Source organism: Triturus cristatus, chromosome 1_2 (assembly GCF_964204655.1).
Source record: "Triturus cristatus chromosome 1_2, aTriCri1.1, whole genome shotgun sequence".
Lineage (NCBI taxonomy): Eukaryota > Metazoa > Chordata > Amphibia > Caudata > Salamandridae > Triturus > Triturus cristatus.
Genome location: NC_140580.1, coordinates 416,396,745 through 416,424,744, shown reverse-complemented (window position 1 = coordinate 416,424,744; position 28,000 = coordinate 416,396,745). Strand labels below are relative to the sequence as shown.

General features: G+C 42.6%; 1 protein-coding gene across 1 annotated transcript in view; it reads left to right on the top strand.

Moving 5' to 3' along the window:
* Window positions 1–28,000, top strand: part of PCDH15 (protocadherin related 15) — a 2,378,624-nt gene that overhangs the window by 1,540,092 nt on the left and 810,532 nt on the right. The window contains exon 17 of the mRNA XM_085614969.1: window positions 10,894–10,987. Within this exon, the coding sequence (XP_085471095.1) occupies window positions 10,894–10,987 (94 nt within the window). The remainder of the gene's footprint in view (window positions 1–10,893; window positions 10,988–28,000) is intronic.

Genomic DNA, 28,000 nt, shown 5'->3' with positions numbered 1-28,000 from the left:
AATGGAAGTTGCGTTGTGACAACCAAGGTATAAAGGTATGCGTTGTAATAGTTTGCTTTGTAACGTCATACATCCAACATCACACAAAGACTTCATACCAGTTTAGCAAAAACAAGACCAAAACAACAACAAAAAGTAGAACTCAAGATATAAATTTTTAAAGATTAAATCCCAAAACAGTGGTTAATGCTAAAAGGTTACTTGAGCTTGTGCTAGTCTGGAGTAAATCATTAGTTCAGGCCGACGACGATGGAGGGCAGGCTGACTACATGACCCATGCAGGGACAACTGAAAATGTACCTTGCATGGAGCAAGCATCGGCATTGAGGACTTCCTGCGTTGGTTCCAATTCACACAGTCGGGTTGATGCGTCGAAGTCAAGCCTTGCATTCAGTGTTGAAGGGTCAGCGCTGCATCGAAGTCAAGCCTCGCAGCGATGTCTTGGGATCGGCGCTGCGTTGTCGTTGAACCTTGCAGTTGAGACCAGTGTCACCATTGAATCGGCACTTAGTCTGCGTCAGAGGGTACTGTGTCGGTTCCGATTGGTGCAATAAGGTCACTGTGTCGATTTTTGCAGAAAACAGCTACAGAACCCACTTCTGAGACCCAGGACTGGAGGGGGCACCTCAGGCAAGCATAGAACTCACAGATGCAGCAGCACCAGCAGAGTAGCAAAAAGTATTTTGTGATCCTTAGAGATCATGGAACAGGAGGCAAGCCAACAAGCCCTTGGAGAAACTTGAGTTCAAGGATGTAGGGAACAGATCCAGTTCTTCTCACTCCCAGGAAGAAGCAGCAGGCAACAGGCCAACACAGCAAAGCAGGTTGCAAAGTGGCAGTCCCTCCTACAGCACAGCAGTTCTTTTTCCAGGCAGAAAATCCTTGTTTGCAGCAAAGTTCTGATTTGGTGATGACAGGGGCCCAGTACTTATACCCAAATGTGCCTGTGAAGTGGGGGAGACTTAGTAGAGGCCTTTGAAGATCACAAGGTCCCTGCCTCTCCTGCCCTGGCTCCAGAATCACTACACGAGGGTATAGAGCTCTTTGTGTGTGGACAGGCACATCCCTCTTCAGGTACAAGTATCAGCTACTCCCTCCCAATCTATCTCAGGAAGGCCCATCATCCTGGAGATTGGCTACCTGAATGTAAATGTCACACCTCAGCCCCCTGACTGTGTAGGAGAAATGCACGAAGTCCAGCTGTCACCCAACCCAGGTATGTATTCAGAGACAACAGAGGCACAGAATGGTTAAAGTAAGAAAATATCTACTATCTAACAGTGTCATTTTCAGACTTACAATTTAAAATCAGACTTCACCAGGAGTTGGGATTTTAAAGTGTGAGTCCAGAGACACCATACTCCATATCTCTATCTTTTTTCATCTGGAAATTACACTTAAAAATGCCGTAAGGCAATCCTAAAGCTAACCTATGGGAGAGATAGGCCTTGCAGTAGTGAGTAACAAATTTAACAGTTAATCACTACCAGGACATGTAAAACTCAAAAGCACGTGTCCTACCTTTCAAATACATTGCACCCTGCCGAGAGGGCCACCTAATGCCCACCTTAGGGGTGACTTATATGTATTAAAAGGGGAGGTTTAGGTCTGGCAAGCAGGTTAACTTGCCAGGTCAAAATGGCAGTTTAAAAGTGCACACACAGGCTTTGAAATACCAGGCCTGAGACATGTTTAAGGGGCTACTGAGTGGGTGGCATATTCAGTGCTGGAGGCCGACTAGTAGAATTTTATTTACAGGCCCTGGGTACACGTAGTGCACTCTACTGGGGACAGATCATATACACTTTAGCGCTGGTTAGGAGTTGTAAAGTGCCCAGAATTCTAAAGACAGCAAAAATGAAGTCACCAAAACAGGAGGTCAGAAGGCAAAAAGTCAGGGGAAACCAATCGAAGGAAGCCGGGTGTAACAAGGAGCATATCTCTAAGTGGAAAGTGAGATGTGTGACTGTGTGAGTGCAGTAGAGGAGGCTATTTATATGAGTGTTGGGTGAGATTTGGACAGGGAACAGTGTTCTTGAGGGAATACATGTTGAAGGAGGTGTCTACGTGAGTTTGGTAAGGGGTTTGTCTGTGTGAGTGTAGGTTGAGTCGTGTGCCTATGTGAGGCAATGTGAACATTGTTGAATACTGCATGAGTTGTGTGAAGAGTGCAGACTGAGAAGTGTGTGTATGAATGAAGTATGCCGAATGAGTGCAAGGTGGGAGGTGTTAGTATGCAGTGAGCAAGGGTCCTATATGAGTGCAGGGTGAAGAGCTTGTCTCCATGAGTGTGGGAGAGGATGTTCTGGTGTGAGTCAGGGAAAGATGTGTGCCTGTGTGAGTGCCAAGAGTCTTGCCTATGTGAACAATGAACAGTGTACTTGTGTGAGTGTAGACTGAGAGTTGTGCCTGCATGTTTCAGCATTGTATTTGTGTGAGTGGCGGTTGAGAAGTGTGTCTATGTGAGTGCTTGGAGAGTAGTCTGCCAGGGTGAGTGTACCATGAGTGGAACCCTATGTAAGTCCACCATTACATATTGAGGGGTGTGCATGAGTTGATACAGTGTGAGTGTTGTGTATAGAGTGCATGTTCTGAGTAGTGCCTATGTGAGTTTGCAGTTTACCTACATGAATGCATGGTGGGAGAATTGAGTGTACGGCAAGAAGCTGGCCTGTATAATTGCAGGTGGAGTGGGGCTGCCTCTGGTTGCAGGTAGGAGTGTTCCTCTCACGAGTGCAGGGTAAGATGTTTTCCTAAGTGAGTGTAGGATGATACTTGTGCCTGTGCGACCGAACTGTGGGCAGTGTACTTGCATGACTGTTGAGTGTGTGTTTTCCCTGATTCACCTGTGTATTCTATGTTCATTTAGGCGAGGGGTGTGTCTGTGTTATTGTAGAGTACACGTTGGCCTGTGCTAGTGAGTATTTTGCTTGCATGGGTACAGGGGGAGTGCGCCTATGCATTCTTTTATTGAGGAGTGTGTATTTGTGAATGCAGGGTAATGGTGTGTCTATGCACACACAGTGAATTTGTTGGAGTGCCAGGATATAATTTCATGTTTGCATGCAGGGACATGGTAATGTCTGCTTGTGTGCACAGAGAGAGCTTTGCCTTTGTAAGAAATCATTGTGCTGAGTGAGAAGAATGTAGGGTGAGAGTTGTGTGGGTGAACAGTGAGTTATTGTGAGTGCAGGGTGTGCAGTGGGCCTTTGTGAGTGCAGGGTTCACAATGTGCCTGAGTTCAGGGTGAGTGGTGTGCCTCATGAAGTGCAAAAAAGGAGTGTGCCTGTGCAAGTGTAGAGTGTCCAGTGTATCTGTGTGAGTGCTGGGTGAACAGTATGCATGTGCGAATGGTGGGTAAGAGATGTGCCTGTGATTCTTGTGTGAATGTTGGGAGAGAGGTGTATCTGTATAAGTGTTCCTAAACTACAGGGCCACTATACGTGCTGTGTGGGCGTTTTTATGCGTTGAAGGGCGTGTCCGTGTGGTTGATGTGTACACCTTTGTGAGTGAAGTAGTTTGAGTGTGCCTTTTTGAGTGTACCATTAGGGATGTGCCTGTTTTAGTGCCAGTTCAATGCTGTGTACTGAGGCGTATCTGTGAGTGAGGAGTGTGTCTGTGGGAGTGTAAGGGAGGGGTATTGTGCTTATATAGGTGCAATGTGAGCAGTGTTCCTGTGTGAGCGTAGGCGGAGGAGTGTACCTATCTGAGAGTACCATGTGTGGTGTGCCGGTATAGGTGCAGGATGAGTTTCTTTATTCAGGGATGTGTCTGTGTCAGTACTGGGTAAAATGTGTGCTTGTGTGAGTGTAGGTTTTTGGGGAAGCTTGTGTTTGTGGAGGGGTAGGTGCATGAATACAGGTTGAGTGGTGTGCCTGTCTGAGTGCAGGAAGAGATGTGTGCATGCATGAGTATATAGTAAGGGGTGTGGTTATGATGACAATTAGGGATTTTTTAAAAATAAATCTTTCTTGGTCATCTGTTGAATCCCATCAACCCAGCCCCACTGCTCTTACCTGCACGGGCCTCTTCTGGTATATATTATGGAGTGTGTCTGAGTTAGTGCAACAAGAGCTATTCCCATGTAAGCATTGAAGGATGGATGTGTTAATTTCAGTATAAGTGGAATAGTCTGCCTCTTTGAGTGCGGGCTGAGTTGTGTGCCTGTGTGAGCATATTAGAACCAGAACTATTGGCTTTGCAAATGAGTAGTCACTGTGGGAGCCCCTTATGTAAGCAAGATGCAAACAATCACAATGCCACAATGCAACACCAGTAAGACATTCAGGACTCTGATGAGAAACAAAAAATGTGCCCCAAAAATCTTGCATTTACAAAAATGACCTTCACCAGTCCAGGTCTTGCTTGCAGCAATAGCGCCTGCTCACAAAGTCATTGTGAAGTAAACAAAATTATCCCACACTTACAACAAAGACTCACTGAATGCACATCTTTGACACAGTGGCACACAAAACCCCCAGACTGCATTTCCAACAGCACCTTCATGAACTAAGCATCATATATCGGTATTGGCACACCAACAAACCCACATGCAGTCAGACTGGACCAAAAAATTATCTGAAAACACAAGATAATTCACAAGCCCACTCATGTAAACCCTGTGCATTAAAATTAATGCTACCAACACGATGTCCCTCAAGCACTGATACTTTGCCACAAATTAAACCCTCCGCAAGTGAGTCACTCAATATGGGCATGAGCACCTGAATAAAATTATACAGAAGACTGCACCTGCTTCATGTCACATCCCAGATATGGTCAAGCAGGTGAAACCAAGATAACACTGAGTTCACATAACACAGAAATTGATACACAATTAACAAGGAAACATAACCGGAAAAACACTAACCATATGGTACCCCTATCGCCTGCCACCATTTACTGCACAAACCACATCATCCCTGACACATTAAAGAACATGGTTGAGGAGGTATAATGCACAACATAGGCCATAAATAAACACAAATCGAAGTTGAATCAAGAATTGACAAGCATAGCACAATTTTGCCACCATCAGCCACATGCATAATGCTGCACATCCTAGAGATACTAATGCAAACTGTCCTATGAATAATTCACTCATATTTTCTAATACAGTAACCTACATGCCAATCACCATACTGATTCCTGGTTCTCAAAGTAACACCCCTGTAAAAGCTTCAAATAGATATCCCACCCACTGCAGGACAGGAGCACCATGGTCATGATAAAGCACCAACAAAAAATCAAATGGGGGAGGAAGAAGTGTGTGAAGGGTTTACTCAGCTTCCCCAATTGTAACGTATGTAATAACAGGAGAGTGGACTCTGCTGGTCTATGTGTTTCAATAGTCGACCCTCGACCAATCTTTGCCAATGGTGGTGCAAGTAATCACCACTATGGTGTCTTGTTGGGCAGCATCATCATTAGGTTTTGCACTTAGGGACGTGCTTCCCTAGGTGAGTACTACCTCGTTCCAAGGGAAAGTACTCATTTTTCTGCTTGAAGTCATAGGCTCAATGAAAGCTGATATATATCTTTCTGACTGACTTAATTGAAATGAAGAAACATAAGTTAAGACTAACAAGTCCACAATCTCAATATAAAGGGAACTGTTGATCTCCTAATTTTGTCCAGATGACAGCCTTGGTGCTCGTGGTTGGCAGAGGCCGAAACATGTTGACTGTTCACATGTGATGCTAAAGACAATTAACATGTCTGAACAACATGACTGTTAGAATCCGGGGTCTCTGGTTGGCGCAGGTATGCACTTGCGACAAGCAGGGACCCTTTCCTCTAAGTCAGGGCGAAGGATTACCTCTTTAAAAATAACCCCTGCTCACCCTCTAGGTAACGTGGCGCGAGCAGTCAGGCTAGATTTCCAGAGGGCACTAGGTTAAGCGTTCAAGTTGTCCCACACAATAATCACCACCCCACCACACAAAGACACAAGACTGTATTTATATCAAAAATAGAGTTCTTTATATAAAAGATTTCTTTAGGCAGGTTGTCAAAATACAGTTCTCTTGCTTCAAATAAAGTTCCAGTTACTCTCAAGGCTTGTAGGCAGTCCACTCCATCTCAAAATGGCAGAGTTCTATTCAAATTAGGCTTCTTTGGGGTATTGTGCGCTTCACAGCGCCTCCGGTACGCTTTGTACCGCTATTCGGGCACGTCGTGCCGTTTCTCATGCTTCTCGCGTGAGGACACGTATGCTGGACGCGAACCGTACGGACCGTACCCTCGTAGGTACGCGTCGTACACGTTCGGGACGTCTCGTGCCAAACCTCACGCTTCCCGCGTGAGCGCCGGCAATGCTCTCGATGCTGTACGGAGCGTACAGAGGCGGGGACGCGCCGTACATGGACGGCAGAGAAGGTACGGCTCGTACAAAGGACAGTACGGCTCGTACCAAGGTGCGCTGATCGCTAATACCTTAGTTCTTGGTGGGGAATGTTCGCTGCAGCCTCCGGAGTCCACAAAGGGGTGTCCCACATCGCGATGTCGTCCCTTTCAGTCAGAGGGCGGCGGTGCTTCTTGGAGCACTCGAGGACAGTCTCGGCCACACGATCACGGGCAGAAGCAGGAGGGGCAGCTCGGGGGCAATCTCTTCAGCGCATCGAGCTGTCAGCTTCACGTAGGGGACACACAGTGCTTCGCAGGTCTTCACAGGAGCTTCTACGGCCAGGGGGGTCACAGAGGCTCGGCGCTCAGAGCCTAACCAGTCTCTTCTTTGCGGTGCGAGCTACGGCTCGGGGGGGCAGATGCTTGCGGTGCTTGGACCAAGTAGACAGGTCTTTGCGGTGCTCGCAGTAGCCCCGGTGGCAGATGTTGCGGTGCTCAGATGAGGGGCACACAGGTCCTCAGGGGTCAGCATCACAGGATCGCCTCCAGCAGCTTTTCCTCTTCTTAGGGAAAGGTAGCGCCCACTGTTCCTGGGGCGCAGTTCAGAGGGCAAGTTCACAAGCAAGCCCTTGGAGATTGTTCAAAGCACAAGTTGATTTAAAAGTCTTTTCCTTTAGTCTTTTCCTCTCCTTCTTGCAGCAAGGCACCCACCACAGGCCAGTCTCACAGGTCAGAGACAGTAGTCCTCCATGCAGCTTTTCCAGGTCCTTCTCTTCCGGCAGAGTTTCTTCTTGGCGCAAACAGGATCTGATTTCTTAGGAGCAGGGCTCCTTCTTTTATAGCACAATTCTTTTGTTATTTGTCGCCAGGGGGCCTGGGCCTGGCTCAGTCCAGTTTTGGAGCACTTTGTTGTGGTGACTCTGCTCTTTCCTTTCAGCAGCAGGGCAGAGACATCAGCCGCTCCACAGGGGGCGGAGCGGGCATTGTGGTGGCAGAGCACAGGTCTATTCAGAGTCAAAGGTGTACTCCTCCCACCCATCCTGGTGTAATCTCTCTACCCACCACCTGGCAGCCAGCCTGTCTCCTGGAATTCCCCAGCCCTGCTCCTTTACTGTTACTAGGCAGAACAAACACATACAGCAGAGGCAGACTGAAATGGCCAGGTCAGTAAATACTAACTTTCTAAAAGTAGTATTTACAAACACAGGATATTAAAATAAACTTTACTAAAAGAAGTATTTTATTATTCTGAGTTCAGGCATACTAAACTTGACTTTCTACCATGCTCTCTGAATCCACTGGGATTACAGTGTGTAGTAATTCCAGCAGCCCATTCTGGCCTATGGAGAGCAGGTAGCCTTCAACAGTGAAAAACGAAAATGGCTGTAATTCACTATTAGGACATGCCACACACATCAGGGCATGTCCTACCTTATACCCACAATGCACCCTGCCCTTGGGCCTACCAGAGGGGTGACTAATATGTAGTTAAGTGAAGGTTTGGGGACTGGCAAGTAGGTGCACTTGCGCAATCAGCGCAACAGTACCAGACCGCGCGCAGGCTCTGCAGTGGCAGACCTTAGACACATTTTAACAGGCCGTGTCTGTGGGTGGCACAACCAGTGCTGCAAGCCCACCAGCAGCATTTGTATTTACAAGCCCTGGCACTCCTGGTGCACTTTACTAGGGGCTGATAGTAAACCAAATAAGCCAAACATGGACACCAATCAATGTATACACTTTTCAAAGGGAGCACTTGCACTGTGGCACTGATTAGCAGTGGCACAGTGCCCTGAGCAGCTAACACCAACAAAACACAATGAGGCACATCAGCAAAAAGTGGAAGGGAAACTCAAGCCAAGGTCTAACAATGACTACTTCACCTTTTAATCTTAGCCCTATATACTTCAGCCATATAAAACACCAAGTTTATGATATAGGATGTAAGTTCACACACCACCACATGGATCCCACCAGTACTTTTCCTTAGAAGGAGGTAGTAATCACCTAGGAAAGCGAGTACCTAGGTGCGAAACCCATTGATGACGTTGCCCAACAAGACACCATAGTAGGAATTACTTACACCAGCAGTGGCAAAGATTGCTTGGGACATTTATGTTGACAATTGAGACATCTAGAACCCAGGAAACCAGCAGAGTGCATGCTACTTTGATTACACACATGATAAAGCACCACCAGAAGGATAGTGTTTCCTGCAACAGTTACCTGTCGACTTTCTCCAAGTAATCAACATATTTGTGACAGGTGTTGCACACATTTGAATGGTTCACTTCTGTGATGCACCCTATGCCTTTTCCACATCCTTCACTCATATGTATGAGTGTGAATATATATGCATATTTTGCAGATACTCTGTACTTCTATGTACAAAATATAGAAATGTCTGCAGATCCTTATTTTGTGAAACAAAATCGGGTTATTCTAATTTGAAGGGGACTTTTAGAACATGTACAGAAAACTAATGTGCTCAGAAATCTCAGGAGAAGGACCTGGTATGAAAACAATCCCTACCTATGAAGAAAACATTTATCATTGCGTAATGACAGAATGTTAAAGCATCACAATTTGAATTAATTATTGATGCAGCTTCACTGTGGAAGAACTTGTGTTATATTGCTCTTTAATAAATCATAATATTATTTATTTGCTGAGATAGTTTAAGAAAATAAATTACAACGATATACTTTAAAACTGCCTTATTTCTTGTGTCTGCTGTTATTGTGCTCTTGTACACAAATATAGTTAATACTACATACCGACAAAGTGAAATCTTTGCATTATTGTAGAAGTCTTGGGGGCATATTATCAAGACAGGCGATACAATGATCGCCGCTTTAGCGGCAGAAAACTGCCGCTAAAACGGCGATAATGGGCTTGACAATATGCTCTTAGGAATTCCAATTGAAGCTCAGGTTAGATGTCCTTCACATCTAACCTGGGCTTCAATTGGAATTCCATAGAGCATATTATCAAGCCCATTATCACCGTTTTAGCGGCAGTTTTCTGCCGGTAAAGCGGCGATCATTTTTTCGCCTGTCTTGATAATATGCCCCTTGCTTCTCCAAACTTCGCTCTATACAACGCATTCCAAGAGCTGCAGGATTCGAATACAGTAATTTTATCCTAGGAATAACAGATACCGCATGGTTCGTTTTTATTCACTTGATCGAAATAATCACCTCTGTTGAGATTTGCATGCTGTAGAGGGGGAACAATTCCAGTAGTGGTTTCACTGTATACGAAAACGTGGCCCTGGGTTAACTGACATTTTACATTGTGGTTGCACCACTTTTTTGGCACAGCCATTATGCAAAATGCTACAAGAGATTTACAAAGCCACACGAGGGGCTTTTTTGTTGCCTTGCATGGCTTTGTAAAAAAAAAAAGTAACACAGTACAGCGCCTTGCTCTGAGTTGCGTAATACTGTGACTGGAAGGCATTCCATGGCTGGAGTGTGGGCATTACGATGCATCTACTGTTGTATGTTGAAGCTAACCCAGATTTACGAAAGGCAGTAAGCCTGGGTTTGAGCTAATATGGAGCGCATACCCAAGAGAGGCACAACGAGCAGTGGTTTCACTGTATTAGAAAATGTGGCCCCAGGTTAACTAACATTGTACTTTGTGTTTGCACCACTTTTTTGGCACAGCCATTATGCAAAAAGCTACAAGAGATTAAGAAAGCCACGCAAGGGGCTTTTTTGTTGCCTTGCATGGCTTTGTAAAAAAAAAGTTGCACAGCGCCTTGCTCTGAGTTGCGTAATATTGTGACTGGAAGGCATTCCATGGCTGGAGTGTGGGCATTCCGATGCATCTACTGTTGTATGTTGAAGCTAACCCAGATTTACGAAAGGCAGTAAGCCTGGGTTTGAGCCAATATGGAGCGCATACCCAAGAGAGGCACAACGAGGAGAAATATCTTCATTTCTCCTTGTTACTTCCTCTCTACATGTGTGCTGCGTTCATATGAGAGCGCATTAATGAGACATATTTTAGTAGATATGGCGCATTTCTGCTCTCCCCCTTTCCCGCAATGCAATGGAGAAAGTTGTCTTGCTGCATTGGGTTACGAGAAATGTTAGTTAATCTGGCCGGAAAGTTTTCCCCTTCTCGAGATGCCAAAACCTGGAATCTTGTGTTCTACCAGCATAAATTTCGCCAGGCTTTTTTAAAAATGTTTTTTTTTTTTTTTTATTTCGCCAGGCTTTACCTGCAAAAACAAAAAACTGTGCAGAAGAAATCAGCTAGGTCTGCCTGAGTTTTGTGCATGACTCGTAATCTCGCACTTTTAGTGAGGGCCTAAATTGTTCCACCAGCTCCAGCAGGGAGTGCATTATTATCGAGTGCTGTCAGAGAGGTAAAGATCTCCTGTACAGTCAGGGAGACTTTAACAACTCCCAGCAGCCGAGAAATTGTTTGAAAAGGCGCTGTCGAAAAAAGAGAGCTGCGCAAATAAGACCTGTCATTTGTGGAAGTTGTTTTCTGGAGCACATTATGATGAAAGCCTTCTCTTTGTTTTATTTACAGTTCTGGGATCTTATCTTTAGCAAAGCCATTGGACAGAGAAAGCACTGATCGGTATATTTTGATCATCACTGCCTCAGATGGAAGGCCGGATGGAGTGAGTATAGCTTTCATCCTTTCCTCTCAGTTCTTTGAAAAATGCTGCACAAGTAAAATCTTTTTTGTAAAATACAGAAACACGTATAGCAGCCAAGACTCAACGGACGCATCCCGGTATCACAAATTGTTTAGCCTACAAACAAGACCCCTTTGTTTGATAGTTGGTAATTGTGTGAGATGAGGTTGGACTGACTTAAATCTCATTTGCTAAATTTTATTTGCGCATATGATGAATAGTGTTAAACGTTATGTACTCATTTGTGCATGTCTCTTTATTGCAGTGGCGTAGCAAGGTCAGGTGGTACATTTCTTGTCACCCCCCACCCACATTGAAATTATTAAAATAGGAAAAAAAAGATAGTTGCACATCTTTTTGTCATTTTGTCACCCCCCTTCAGTGCCATTTTGTCACCCCCGTCAGTGATGACACCCGGGGCAGCCTGCACCCACCTCACCCCCCTTCCTACGCCACTGCTTATTTGTTATGCAGATGACCTATATTGGGTCGTTAGCAACTGGATAAAAGAAATACAGTTTGCTTCGATACTCGATATTGAAATAAATGTTCTTGGTTGTACTAATAAAAGTCGTTGGGGGGCAGTTTCTGTCCTTTAAAATATACATTAGTTGCTCATTGACACCTCAGATCAGCCCAGTTTACTATAAGTATCTTTGAAATACAGTCCTTGTTCAGGCCAGTGTTGAAAGAAAAGTGATGCTGAACTATACATTCCAAAGCTTTCAAGCACTTGCTTCCGGGATGCATTGAGGATGTCAAAGGATGAACTGAAGACGAATTATCAGAAAGACTTCCACATGTGTTAATTGTGCGAGTTAACATTCACCATTTGTTGCCATAACCGTGTAATTTGATTTGCGTGTAACAATGTGGGCAGGTATCAGTCAATAATGTCTCATGATTCAAATAAGGAGTGCATAATGATTTAAGCAGAGATAATAAAGCACTGAACAGTGATGTCATAAAACAACGGAAGTACTTCAAATGACGGAATGAGGCCAGGTACTCTGATGTTACATCTGCATTTGTGAGCAAGAGTGCTCTGTTGTATATTGGGGCGATTACTTACTGGTAATCTTCATTACTCAAGTTACTCTTCCTTGCCCCAGTACTTGCAATGTAATGCATGCCACCTCTCTACAGGCACCAGGTGAGCTAGCAAGAAATCAAAATTCCTTTTCCCCTCCATGAGAGTTCTAGGCCTGGGAGGAACTGTGAAGTTTCACTCAGCGGAATTCCACAGAGTTACCTAAAAGCTCTGCGAGATTCCGCAAGCGGTAGAGTTTTAGTACGTCACGCTGCTCATGCTCATTTTTAGAGCTGAGAGCCTGTCCCAATCTGTTAAATCAGCAAAAACAGCACCACATGGTGTGGCAGAGGGTGCTTTTTCTTTCTGCTGTCCGAGTAGATTTTCGACTCGAGCAGCAACTTTCTTAATGCAAGCGGTAGCCACCTGCCGGGACCTGCCGCTTCCTCCCGCATTGAGAAATCTTGCTGGGAGGTGGTCTAGTAAACTCTGCCACGTGGCAGCTGGGGAGCTCGGAGCATGGAGTGGGCAAAACTATGAGATCTTCGTCTGGTGGAGTGGAGTTTAGCCCCCAGGCCTAAAGAGTTCTCTACGACTCCTCCCAAAAATGGCCTTAATCTCATTTTAATGTCCTCAAGCAAATTGTATTGTGGTTGTAAACAGGAGCTAAAGGGTGAGACTTAGTTACTTGGCTAATGAAAGGTAATTGGCCTTAATGAAGATTCTCAGTAAGTGGTCCACGCATTAACACCTCAATCCTACCTTCTTCCAGTCTTTACAATATATATACCATAGCTTGACTGACTGACTTTTAAGAATGGAAGGTGGTCAAGCCAAATTGAATACTCATAAAAGGGGGACTCTATAACAGAATCAGACACAGTGTTTGACTCCCATCTTGGAGTCCATTATCATAAACTTTTTGAATGCTTCTGAAATTCAGGATCTACACCAGGTAGAATTCTAGAAATTAGCTAAATATTTTGTGAAGCGAGCAGGAAATGGGAAAAAGTGGAACTCACTACTGACACTTGGCATGAAAGGACTTGTAAAGAGTTCGAAAAAGCTTTAATAATTTTTCTTCAGAGAGGTAAAAGACAAATTATAATGAATGCAAGAAAAACATGTCAGGAGTTGTTTGAAAGAGAAAAGGAACTGAAAGAAATGGAACAATGAGTAGATCTTCCTGCAATTATTGGATCAAAGGCTATGTGTTCATTTTCGCACAGTGTTGGCCATGGAAGTCTTTTAACAGTTCCACCTAATCCCTCAAATTTGGTTCTACCAGCATTTTTCTTCGATATATGGAGGATGCTTGTAAGGCTTGTCACTGATGGGTATGGTGTTAAAATATAATAAATGAGGACTTCCATTTTGCTGACCAAGGACCTTTTCTTTGAAAAGTAGTATTGAAAGTTGTTCTTTCATGTAAAGAGAGCAAAGCCCCAAAACACAAAATCTCAGGGAACCTCTATAATTGAAAGTAGAATGTGTGGGATCCATTCATATGCGTAGTAGCAAATGCAATATCATGGGGTTGAACCGATTCCAGGCCCTTGGCTTGAAGCAGATTCATTTCTATTCACAAAAATATTACTTATACAGATCAAAATAATTATAGACTAATCAGCCTGGTAGATAACTTACAAAAGATATTTACTAACAAGTTGTTGGCCAGAATAAAACAGTGAGTTGGTGCTGAAAATGTGCTTTTAAGTTATCAGGATGACTTTAAGTAGAATGTAAGTACGACTCATCAGGACTTGGCAACAAGCAACTGTATGTGTCTTTTATTGAATTACAGTTGGTAAATTTGGTATTTGATACAATTGCCACCACCTCTTAATAATTATAAATATGCTAAAATAAGTTAGGGTGCTGATTGGGGGACTACTCCGTTTATTCCCAACCATGGACCCAATTCCGATGTCATTCAGAAGGCCTCCAAATCCAATTTGGCTTAGACGGATCTGATTTGTAGCCCTTATTTCTGACCGCATCGTACACAGGTCCGAACGACCAAGTATAATGCGAAGATCGCTTAAGCGCCGACCGAATCGTTTCTGGATCCAAACCGCTCCGTACGTCTCATCCGTAGCGGAACCGTGCCGCACAATGGAGACGATTTCAGACCAAGCAAGTACGATGTACGATTCGGACAGCCGCTTCGCCTCAGTCTCAGCGAGACAAAACAGCTGTCGGAAGCGTACTTCGGGAGCCGTAGCCGGCTCCCCTTCTTCCAGGGCCCTCCGATTTGGTTACATGGTGTACCCATGGTTCCCCCCGATCCAAGCATTGACAGTATGGCCGGCACCATGTGGTGTCCGCCACAGGGTGTACGCTTTTCCCACCCACCCCTTTTCTGCTATGGGAGCCTGAGTACGCATCTGTACATGGGCTCTCATAGAGTTCAATGGGAGTCCGGGCGAACTGAGTCCCTAAGCCTACAGCAGCATCGAACTCGCTCGTCTGGACACCCGGAGCAGGTTTTGCTCGGAAAGCCCTCCGGATCCGAGTTGTACAGAGGGCTTTCCAAGCGATATCGGAATCGGGCCCAAAAAGTGAGACTAGTATGGTGTGTATCGGTAGTCATCTTATTTATCCTCTTTATTAATGGTGTTATAATCCATCTTTTACAGTGTGTTTATTATGCTCCAGTTTAAGAGAGGGAAAAAGTCTATACTTTACTAATCGCCAAATTCTAAAACAGCAGATGTACTCTAAAACCTGCTAAATAGTTTTTTTCAAATTTTGTGTGAGAAATTGTCTTAAAATCACAGCGAAAACTAAAGTATAATTTTGAATTCCACAAAGGATTTCGAGCAAACTATTTTTAGATGTTGTTACTATTTAACAGGACTTATGAGATTGATTATTTAGTCATAAATCTCACTGCAAATGAAAGTTGAAGTTACTCACACTAAATGAAGTGACCTAGAAGTTGGTCACACAGACTTCCAACAACTCCCAGGCAGATATGCCCTCCATTCGTTCAAAAAAATATTTTTTGCCCAAAAGTACAAGAAGCACACCTTCCCATGATAAATGTTTTTTAAGTCATATTTTTTTTTACACGAGGGAAAGCTAGATAACTTATCAATCCCAGCAAAGGTCCATCGTGATGTAGGTGAAACATTGACAATGAAAAAAAAGATGGAATGATGTGCAGGAAAGAAGAATCGTTATGGGACATTTTGGGGGAAGAGGCTAAAAGAACTCCAATACATTTTTAATATCTAACTAGCTCACCCTGTGCCTTAAGGGAGGTGCTATATTTCACATTATAAGGACTGGAAAAGGGTGCTTTTATTGGATCCACTTTAGGGTGAGCTAATAGTCTCTCTTGTGTGTGAACGATAAATGTCTTCATTTTTTCCTTTTCTCCACTGCTGGGAGATGTATTCATGATATTTCATTCCATATAAAGCTCATATTTGGAGCCTTATTCCAATTTCTGGATCCACTATATCTTATATGTTTCAGGTTTCACAGTTTTTGTTCTGTGTTATCCCTCTAACAACCGACTATCAGGAAATATTGTTCTACTCGCTCCTTTGTTGTACACAATACCAAATGACATAGGTCCAGGGCTAGAAGAATTGCAGACTCAATGCACAGTGTATTCTATTTACAGCATGCTGCATGCCACTTGATGTCACAGGGTCATTAGTTAAGTCTCATAAGTGTGAAGTCATGTCATAATAGTTAAACAGCACATTTTTGTGTGCAAACTGCAGCATTACTACTGTAATCACAAGACAATGTGTAGTACCTTGCTTAGGTTGTAAAACAAAAATTAATACATAACCCCTCCCTATCTCACATCATCACACAGATGGATGGGTCAGTTATGCTTGATGACCCCGCCCCATCCAGTGAAGACTTGGGAAAAGGCCGGTTGTCATGTTGCAGATTAAGATATAACCCACTTCAGAAGGTACAGGGCTTAAAGTGCTTTAAAACATGACACTGCCTCATGTCATGTGTTAGAGGTGTCAAAGGACCTCCAAACATTGAACTGCAGGACTGGCAACATGTCAGCCTATATTTCCTTAGGCTATTAGCAAATATGTGGCACATGCGCACTAGTGCATGTGTTACAAGAAACCTGACTGCCTGCCCTGTCTGACTGCCTTGTCTGAGCGAGTGTCAGACATCTATCACCATCAGGAAGGCAGCAGAGCAGTTTGTCAGATCGCTTCTGCATTTCTTTTAGAATACTAAGTAACATCAACACTATTGTTACTCAGCATTCTAAAAGAAATTGCAAATAGCTATTACCGGCATGATCCAAGCACTGCATGCAAATAGGGTGGGTGGTGCACTAGCGTCCTATCAAAGAAACCGCTGTTGGTTATAGCTGATAATAAACAATACTTGAACAGCTGTGAGTTCAAGAATATTAGCAGCATCTTATCATATCCAATGAAAATTAGATATCTAGAGCTTGATTTAGAGTTTGGAGGACAAGTGGCATAGGACACAGTGCACTTGTAATGAGGTAGATGATATAGCCATTAAGTTTGTAAGTTACTGATGTTCCCAGCTTTAAATGAGGCCTCTAGGGGCATGTTTATCATTGTGTTGCATTGCCCTTGAGCCACACAAGGGGGCGCATGGGCGACTGTAGGAAAGTGGAGTTCTGTTGCACTAAACCCCAACCTTTTTCCCGGCTTTTGATACAGCTTTGACTGTAGAGTACTGCGTCCCTGATTTCCAGGTTTCCAGTAGCAGTGTTTTTTCCCTAAAACACTACGACAATTGGCACAACTTAGGTTACCCCTGTCGGTCCCAAGTAAATGGTACCCCTGGTCCCTAGGGCATGGATACTGTAGAGGGTCCCCTGGGACTGCAGCACTGGTTTTTCCATACCAGGGACCTCTCACCAAGACTATGCACTCCACCACTGCAGGCTGCGTGTCCTGGTGCAGAGAAATCTGAAGAGTTGACATGAGACACAGCACTGTGTGCCATGCCACCCATACACTGCATGGGAAATAGGCAAGTCACCCCTACTGCAGGCCTTTAGCTCTAAGACAGAGCGAACTATATCCTATGTGTGGCCATATCAGGATGAGCAGATATGTCCCTACAAAGTCCAGTCTATTCTGAGATATTCACTAGGAGATGATAGACGGAACGCTGAAACTTTTCAGACACTCACCCCCAGTCACAGCTCTGGGTTGAATCAAGATGCTTGTTTCTAGACCAGGGAAGACCTGGCTTGGCAGTTCAGGCTGAGTCAAGACTGATTTGCATATAGCTGGATCTGAACTGGGGTGGTAAAGTGAGCTAATGAACGATGATGAATTCAACCCAGATCTGTGACTGGGGGTGAGTGTCTGAAAAGTTTCAGCGTGCCGTCGATTATCTCCTTGTGTTTGCTTTATTCTGAGATATTGTAAGTGCACAGGGAAGCCATAAAGAGTACATGGGATGGATAATTTTCATATCTCCATGATGGTTTCACTTATTCGAAAGGTGTTTGGTGCCAAACATCTTGTCTTAATAAACACTCACTGATGGTTGTGTTGGATTTGTTAATCCATTCACACAGGAGACCATTCTAGAGGGTCCCTGGAAAACCTACCAAGCACTTGTGTGGTTCCTGGCTTGTTTTCACCAGCCTGCTACTACCAAACATGTCTGACCTCATGGGATGAAAGCAAGCACTCTGAGAGGGCAATGCCTGCTTTGAACAACTCTTTCAGGGCAGGATGGCCTTCCTGGGTAGGGTGCTTCAAAGGCAATGCTGGTCACTATAGGGTGTAGACACCCTAAAGGTGTCTTGCATTACTCTGCCCCAGGAAGGCGTTCCATAGTTAGAACGTGGATGTTCTTACACATTCACCCATGGATTATGGTGCATTCCCTTGTTAGCAAAACTGGTAATCTAGGGAATGTGTCAAAATGCTGCGCCTTCCTAGGGGATGCGCAACAAGGACATTTTTTTTTATTTCTCTTTGTTGTTTCCTCTTTCTATGTGTGCTGAATTCTGCAGCACACATCGGAGGAGGAAAATACTTCTGAGGATTGTTTTGTGCAGGAAGGTGCCAGTGGTGTAACAAAAGTTGAGGGGGCCCCCCTGCAAGGTATCTGGAGGGGCCCTACTCCGGATTTTAACTGGTGCTCTCAGGCCTGAGTACCTTACAGAGGGGGGCCCCTGCAGCTCGGAGGCCCCCCGCACCGTGGGGGCTCCGGGGGCCTGTGTTACGTGCCTGGAAGGTGCCCATTCCTGCACAAAGACAATCCTGACTGCAACGCAGGCACCCTTGCACCATGGTGCAAGGTTGTCTTAATTGGCAGAAGGCAGGATATTGTGTGCCAGAGCAAGGAATGGACAGGAATGCACTGTATCATGTTAAATACGGCACGTTCCTGCTCTTTCACGCAGCTTAGCACAGCAAGGTTACTTGCTGCGCTGCATGAAATAATGTTAAACCTGCCCTTCAGTTCCTAGTGCAAGTGTCAGAGCCTGGGCTGTTCCTGTGTTTTTCTCTGAGAAGACATTGTCGGAAACTATTCTGAGAGAAAACTAACACTATTATTGATAGCAGTCAGCAATGGATGAATTGCTACATTCGCACAGGGAAAGCTACAGAACTACTGTTATCAGGGACTGCTCCTAAACCACTGAGGGGCCTATTCAGAAAGAGAAAAGTACACAATTAAATTTACATGTGTAAATTTACTCTTAAAATTTGGAGTAACTTTACAACTTTTAGCTATTCACCAAGTGTAGACTTACATGTCTCCATCCCGTGAAACAGGGTATGAAGAAACATTTGTGAGTTGTAAATTACTAGAACCATAAGCTCTTCCACAGAAAATACCTGATTCAGGGACTTAATATAGAACTGCATAGGAAATAATGTTAAATTCATTAAACTTATTTCAACTTTTTCAATATATATCTAAAATGAATTTACTGTGAAAAATGTAAATATGAGTTTCATAAAATATTTTAATACCTTTTTTAAATGTTAAAACAAATCACTTTAAATTGTAAAAAAAAGTAATTGCATTATTTTAACTAATTTTTATAAACGTTTTGTGATTTTAATTTAAAAATAAATAAATAAATAAAAAACATTTTATTTTAGATGAATTTTTGTCTATAAATCTTTCCAAAGTTACAAAATAATGTTAATTTAGGTTAAATAAATACTTAATTACCTCACAATTAAATTAATGGTTGTGTACTATTTTGTTCTCCAGTTAAAATAAATATATAAAATGAATTTACATTAATATATAACATAAAACTACTTTTGAAAGCTTAATAAACTTGAAAACATTTCTTTATAGTTTACCATGGAGAGATCTCTGCCCTGGTGGTGGAGATGTCAAGAGAAAAGTAATAATGTTTATTAAATGTAAAATTGTACTGTAAATTATTTTTATACACTTATTTTAAAATAAAGATATTTTACAGCACTAATAACCTAAGTTAAATTTAAAAAGTAATTTTTTACAGTAGAAATTAAATCAAATTAAAGTTTTTGAAGTTTAAAATGGAAAACTCCCACGTAAAGTAAACATTTTATATGTTTTATAATGTATCTAATAATGACTAAATGCAATGTATACAATTATTTAAACGTCATTCAACTATATTATAATACACATTAATATTACAATAATTTTTAAATTACAAATGTTTTTATAGTATATTACACTACAATTATATAAAAAGAATATTCTTAGATAATTTTTTTCATTGAATAGCTTTATTTATCGTTTTAACTCTTAAATCATTTTATTTAATTCAACATTATTCTCCATAGGATTTTATTTTAAGACCCTACCACCATCATTTCTTATGGGGGGGGTGACGCTGTACAAGTCGTTAGCCATATGTGGTGCAGGACATACTCCAGTTGTGAGCGGGACTACATTTATCACAGTTTTGGGCCCTTTTTGGTTGTAGTAAAATTAGAGGTGCTGTTTGTGAATCGCTATGGACGTACTCTGTTGTTGGACGGTGTCTGACCTTCCTTAAACTTCTCCATAATCCTCCCTTCACCTCTGCAATTACTAATGAGTATTTCTCTTTTTCCAGTCTCTCCCTCGGTTTCTCCCACATCTACTACTAAGGGACCAATTACGATGTAGTTAGGAAACTGTCCCGAACAAGTCGGTTCTGGAATAGTTTCATAATGAATCGGGTCCTGTGAGTCGGACGAGCGATTACGATGCTTCCCAACATCGTTCTGTCAGACTCGCATTGACTTCAATGGGAGCCTGTGTTCCCAACAAGAAGGCATTGAGAAAAGGGGTGGTTGGGGAAAACCGTGCAGCCTATAGCGGACACCCCATGGTGCCTGCCACTTTGGCCATGGTTGGGTAGAGGGGTCCCTTGGGTAACCCCACGGGCTACATTTGTAAGTCTCAGTATGAAGAGGGGCCCTAAACGGGTCCCCAAAGACAGATTCCGGCAGCCATTTAATCTCGGGCAAAGCAAAGTGGAACATCTGTCATTGTAATCACTCATACAGAAACCGTGTCCATAGAGCTGTGCGAATCGGCTCCGAAAGTACTCAGGCTGGTCAGGTGCCTTTCGGAACCGATTCGGTCTACTTGAATGGTTTCTAGGCATTGTAATCTGTCGTGGGAAATCTGTATGATTCGGTAGGAAACAAGGTTTCCGAATCAAATTCTGCAATACTGAATCCCTTCTGGAGCCTTTCTTAACGACATTGTAATTGGCCCCTAAGTAGGAAACACACATGTGCAAGGATCTCTCCATAGAAAAGATAGGAGAGGTGGAGTTGGAGTTGGAGATTTACACTTGTAGGTCTGTGATTTACTTTTTAGAGTAAGTATATAGTCTACTGTAGTATTGCTATGCATACTACAAAATGCAGTTTGTGAATTGGGCCCTGTGTATGAAAGTAGAAAATAGTCAATAACCATTCACAAAGTGGAGGCTCTTGATACTGGATTTTGCCACTGTGCAAGGAGCAGCTGCTGACGGAGGAATAGACAGCACTTTCATGGAGTATTTCATGCTAATCGTGATGTCTCTTTCACAGTATATACATTATTGTTGCTATGTGAATCACGTCTCTTAAAGGAACATTTCACAATGTCTGTAGTTTTCCATTGTGAACACAGATCTTGAGGTGTGCTTTGCCTTTCATGAAATATCCTCCATTTGCAGATGGAGTTGCAGATCAGACACCACCTCATGAATATTGATGATGCGATATTCCTATAATATCTTGTGAATAAATGAAGTAGTGCATGTAGTACAGCACAAAGATCTGTAAGGCTCGAAGCAGAGATTCTGTGTAAACACAGAACATATCTAACAGTGCACTAAAATACATTGTAAAACAGCCAGATGACATATCTCAAAGTAAGTTCCCCATGGATAGTTCAACAAAACAGTGTAAAATGTTGGCCCCATATAGCAATACAATGACCTTAAATGTAAGTTTTGAAATTCGGTCAAGAGAAGCTGCTCATACAGTTTTATGTGGACCTTGTTTGAATATTGTTGTGCTGCCAGGGCCAAACATAAATGGAGCTTGAGTACCCCACTGTCTGCATGCTTTGTTGGGAATTATCAAAGTCTATTTTGCTATCGAATCAATAGATTATGTTCTTGTATATCACCAAACCCAGTCCCATTTCACTTTTTGTGAATCAAGAATACAGTATGCCATTGTGGCTTTTGAATTTTACCAGGTTTAAATCAGATTTCTCCCTGGGGACATCCCATGTCATTAGGGTCATAGTTTTTCCTCTACATTTTGATATCTGTGCCCTAGAGCTTTTTATTTTTGGGTTACATACACAGGGATAATTCACTAGAGGTGGAGCAGGTGCTTACGTGGTGCTGCTCAATTTTATGCTCCGCCTGAAGACCTTTATGATGGAAAGTCCAAGCAATATCTCATCCACCCCCCACACCTCGAGTCGAATCATTCTAGTTAAGTTCGTAACAGTGTGACACAGAATACCGAGAGTTGGGAAAGATGTTCAAACAATGGAGTTCTTAAAAGTCGTCACACTTTGCACACCACCTTTATCGAATCTGTTCTGTTCTCGAGAACCACCTGTGTAGAGAAACCCTATTCGTACTAGTTCGTAGTTTTAGCTTGTGAATATTAATAATAAGGTAGGTTGCAAATTGCAATTCACTATGAAACATTGCGAAGCCCTCACCATTACCTTTCAGTAGTCGGTAAAACATTAATGTTTTGCGACCAGATTTCTGTTGCACAACATTAATACATCCCCCTGCAATTTGATATTTCAAAGGGACACTCTAAACACGCCCCTTCCAATTACTAAATTGGTATGTAGTCGCAAACCCAACCTTTGATTAGGTAATGTGTGGTCGCAAACAAGCCGATTTTGTGAATTGGGTGTTTGTGACTGTATAAAGGTTTTTCAAACAGGATCTTTGCTATTAAGATCACGAGGATGAAGAGACAAGTTGATATTGTTTGGATTGCATAGAGAATAACCCACATTATGTCTAGTCTGATCTTCCTCGTTATATTCAGAACAATGTGAAGCATTCTTCCTCACATTGTTATAAAGATAGATAAGTTAAGGTTTTTTTTTATCCTCTAATCGTACAATAATTCTAGAGGGGTAAGAAAAGTGCCTGTTATGAGAATGCAAAATAAAGGCTTCATGCTAAGTCATTCTTTGCTCCAAGAGTTAACATTTTATCAGTACAGGGTCGTGCTACTGTTATATTGCACTCTGAGCAGGCATAGTGAGGGATCCAGTTGGAAATGCTGGTAAATCCGTGCCTCAATGAGCATTAGATACAGCCTCAGAGTGCTACAAGGTATAACAGTTTCCATTTGTACTTGTCAAACTAAATTCTATTCGCTGCGACTTTATAGTTATTACTTCTTAGAAGTGAAGCCCTATAGATCCAATTTACGTTTTGAGAAACTGCAATCATGCGTCCTTTGTCAGCTGGGCTCACAATCGAATTCCAGGATAACACAATGTTTTGTGAAGAGCTGAAAGGCGATATTCGCAAATGTTCTCAAGGTGAAGCACTTTCTGACGGTTGAGCGTGAGCATTTTCTTTTAGCACGTCAGCGTGCTCTGCTGTCATGGCGAAATCCTGTGATTATCACATAGTTTTACCTCAGCAAGAATGCGCAGTTCTAGTTAGTGCGTTACTGTAGTTTCCCTTTTTTTCTGTCCGATTTGAGAGTTCTAAAGGAACATCATTGACAGTTATGTATTCTTAGTTTTTTTTTCTCTGTTTTCCCACCACTTCTTACTTAAAACAAACCAGTGGCGGTTAGTGAACCTTGAAAAAAGTGACACATTAGAATTTCACATCAAGAGAAATGAGCAAGAAGAGGGAAATTGTGAAAATTCTCCCCCTTACAATTTAAAAAAGAGGCCAATAATCCAATTGCCAGCGCATTTTTTGCAGCAAATTTGCTTAAACGCCCCAAGATTTACAGGGAGCTGTTATGTGGGCATTTTAAATGTAGTTCAGTATTTTCTTGGAGTCCCATGAAGGTATAAGCCTCCACCAGGGTTTTTACAGTAGGGAAGTACACACTCATGGAAACTTTGGAAACAAAGGGCCAGGTATACGACCCTACCAATTTGCGAGTTGCAAATTGTGTCATTTTGTGACTCGCAATTTGCGACTCACAAATAGGAATGGACAACAGTGTTGCGAGTTCTAATGGGGGTTGCAAATTGCCTGCCTCATTATTATTCATGAGGCAGGTGGAATTTGCGACCCCATTAGAAATGGCTAGGTCTCCCAATCGGTGGTGGCCTGCTGAGGTCAGCAGACCACCATGTCTGTGACTGCTTTTTAAATAAAAATGAAATGTTACTGTTTATTTTTTTAAGAATAGGCAGTGGTCCCACGGATTCTTAAAACATATTTTCAATGCTGGTCACAAAGGGAAAAGGGTCCCCTGGGGACCCCTTCCCGTTTCCGAGTGGGTTACCACCCATTTGAATGGGTGGTAAAGTGCGAGTGTTTTGAGGCTACAAAGCAATCTTACATTGAAATGCGAGTGGCTATTAGGAAGGGACACCCTTGGCATGTCCCTTCCTAATAGCGAGTGGCAAACCCTATTTTGCGAGTCGGCAATAGGTTACAGACTCTCAAAATTGGGTTTGTGAATAGGGCAGACATATGTTGTGGTCACAAATGGGCTGATTTCCCATTTGCGAGCTCAAAAAATGGTTGTACATCTGACCCAAAAGAGTCTGATTCACAAAGGTAAACTGATATGTGTAGATTAACTCTCATACATAAGTGTAACTCTTCACTATCTTGCTGTTCAATAATTCTGAATGCAGAGTTACACCTAGGTGTAGAAGTACGTGCCTCCACCCACTGAAATGGGTGTGTTCAACCTCCTATGAATGAAATTACATGTGTAAAGTTACTAAAGTTCTGTAGAATGTATTCAGCTCAAAGAATCTGAGTTTGCTATTCGCCATGGTCTCATAGTATTTTTCAAGATGTACAGAGCATCTTTTTTTACTTCTTACTGTCACGTTTTTCATTCTTCCTTCATGTCCATTTTAAATAGATTCTCCATCGCATGTACTATCTATCAGTTTACCTGGAAGATGTAGCATGGGAAAATTAAACATTGCACAAATCTCAATTTAAGGTTATAGGATGCAGCTACTCATCAGTTTAAACTAATCTTGCAAGTGAAGACACATGAAACGAGTCCATACAGGCTCTAGAAGCTTAGGTAATCGACATTTCCTTAGGCTTAAAGGTATACTCCAGGCTAAGGGCTCAGACAGTGATAATGCCATAAATCCCTAGTCCAATATAGACAATGAAAAATATCTTTGAGTCCTGACTTTACCCTCTTAAATATATTGAATCATTTATTTTAGATAAACAAATTTTCCAACAACAAAAGTGTAGTCACAAAATATCAGATTTGTATCTGCTATTTACAGGAACAACATTTTGAACCCACATTTGCAGTACTAAAAGTGAGACAAAAAATCCTGGAGATCAACATTTCATAGGCGAAGAAATGACTGATGGTTTCACACATCACAAGCGGACACTTGGCTCTTGGGTGTAAGCCTAATATTTGAGGACAAACAGCATGTTCAGATGAGATCGAGAGTTTATACAATTTAACAGGCTGCAAAGAAGGAATGTGGTTTTCAAAATGGAAAATGACGCAGTGCATGTGATGATCAAAAGTAATCTATTTTTAAGCATTTAAATAATATGCAATGTGTTTTTAAGGATTCACAAAAAATCTATAAATGTTCATATTTTGTTCTTTAATAGAAATTACAAATATAATATTGATTTTACAAATTATAATTCGCTTTAAAATAAATGTATTTTAATTCATAATTTAATATGAGAAATATTTATATTTATTGTTAGTTTTACATTAAAGTTGCATATATTTTCAAAAATTACATTTTTTGAAAGAGAACAAAGTATTGTCTATTTGTTATTTTCTGTTGCAAATAATGTATTGTAATTATATTTAAATGTATATAACTCATAATAAGTTATAATAATGTTAATTACTTTCAAATACATATACTTGGGATGCCAGAGAGCATGTCATAGTGGCTTAAGGGGAGTTCTCCACCGGCCTAGTTGGAAAAGCGACAAACATAACCTGTTACCTAACTGTCCGCCTGTCTTCATTATTCCCTTGGGCACCTGACCAGTTGGTGCAGGTGAAGCCGTGACTGAGACGCAAACATGATGCATTAGGGCTTGCATAGAGATCTCCTGCAGGTGGGTTTATTAGGGTCTTGTGGCTTTGGGCGGTGGGTGCTATTCAGGTAATGCTGTAAGCTGCAGCCTGTAGGATCTCTCTGTCACCATTGGGTGGATGACCATGGGCCTGAAAACCCTGATCTGATTAAGCCTGGTGACTCTGATGCAGTACTGATTCCTGGCTCAGCAGTGTCCAAGACGGGTGGGGCCAAGAGTAGCTATCATGCTGAAACGATGAACACAAAATGGAAGCAGCAGAAACTGAAGCTGTATCTAACATGTAGAAATCTGTGCAGGACATATATCCGTTCCTATTTGAATGGGAGGCCTTCTATCAGGCGTTCATTCAGGGTAGGCAGTATGCGACAGAGGGACAGAATACGAGACCAATATTAGTGCACCTTCTTACTTATGAGGAGTATTGTTGAGCCTGACTAGGGAAAACCGAGGGTTCCAGTACAGGGTTCCCGAGTGGCATTTTATCCCAATTTTTCCTCGTTGGTGTAGGAAGCTAGACATCCTTTGCTGGAAGTCAAGAAGAAAATGTAAAAGGATGCCAAGCAGAGAGTCTAGCATGATATAAAGGGATATTTTTTTAAACAGCCAGAAGCAGCAATAGAATTTATCAACACACACTTGAGACACATAGCAGGGCTTAGATCTGACTCCAGCAGCCTAGGATTCCACCATAAAAACCCAGAGGCTGCTGTTGCTGGCTTACGCAACAATAATTGGCAACATATTACATGTCATTAAGAACAATTTTTCTATTGCGTCTTAGGACCACGCCGGCAGCCCGCTCCCGCATGACCAAACCAGTGTGTGCATCACCTGCCAGATTATGAGTTTCCTCATGTCTGGCAGGCTTTTTTGGGCTGTCCCACTGTGGTGCCTCTGAAAATGGGAGCCACATGGGAATGCCAAAATCAGTTCCTGCATGGCATGAAATGTAAAGTCTATGCTGTGCAGGAACTAGGGGGCATGTTCACAGGGGGACACGTGTTGTGCCCCTGAATGCATTCTCATGCACCCTGTAGGGCCCCATCTGTTTCAGGTCCACCAGCCTTTTCATGGAGTAAAGACCTCCATGACACTGCTGGCGGTCCTGAAACTCATAATATGCATGGCGGTGCCGTAGTGGCACCACCAGTATATTGCTGAACCCCTGACTGCCGTGCCACCACCAGAGAATGGCAGTTCCCTGGCATTTGCAGCAGTGCAAAGGTGTTCTGACCACCAAACTTGTAATTGGGTGGTCAGACGGCAGATGAGACAGTGGCTGGATTGCCACCGCTGCACCCCACGAGTCTGACGTTCCTCAGGCTGCCAGGCTCATAATTAGGCCCTTAGGGTGTGATGTACACTTTTCCTAAGTGTAGTATAGGTTAGGACGAGGTATAGGGAAGAGGTTGCATTAGAGACAAACATTTGTTACTAACAACCTTAGACAGTGTGTATTCATTTCAGATGTCAGCGAGAATATTATTGATGAAGTTCTACTTGCTGCCGCTGAGGTCTTACGAGTGGTGGGCTTGATGGTCCTTCCTTCAATGCACTGATGGACATTACTTAATGCCCTGGGCCAGGCACATGGCCTTTGGCACCCCCATGCATGGAGCACAAATGCAATGAAGATTAGGGTTGCTGTAATTCTCATTTCTTTCTCTTTAGTCTGGGAGGCATGTTGGTTAATGTTCGGGGTTGGAGTTGGAATGTGTCCAGCGCCCGTTACTCAACATGGTCCACATTATAAAAAATGTCATTAAGTTTGGTAGATATTCACAGCTGCAAATGAATTGAATTAGGTCACATATTTTCCCTTGATTCAGGTCAGTGTAATGCAAATTTTTTTCCTTTGAGTTCTGGGAGGGTTGTTCGCTAATGTTTGGGATTGGTGTGGTTGAAGGGTGGTATTTGCTTGTTGTGAGAAGTTACAAAATACTTGATTGTCTACTCAAATAGCACTGGGAGGTTACCTGTTATGGGAACAATTCATACACTTACATACTTCGCATTTGTCTAGGTAACATAGGCCCTTGAAATACACTATGGTACTGTGCTGAGAATAGCATGCTGGAGTATACATGGGATTAATAACCCTTATAAGGCTCAACTGGTGCTCACCTATCTAGTGTAAAAGGCACACAGATGATGGACAGAATGCAGAGCAAATCAAACATACACCCCCAGTCAATAGATCAGGGTTAAATCCATTGTTCTTTTGCTCACCATG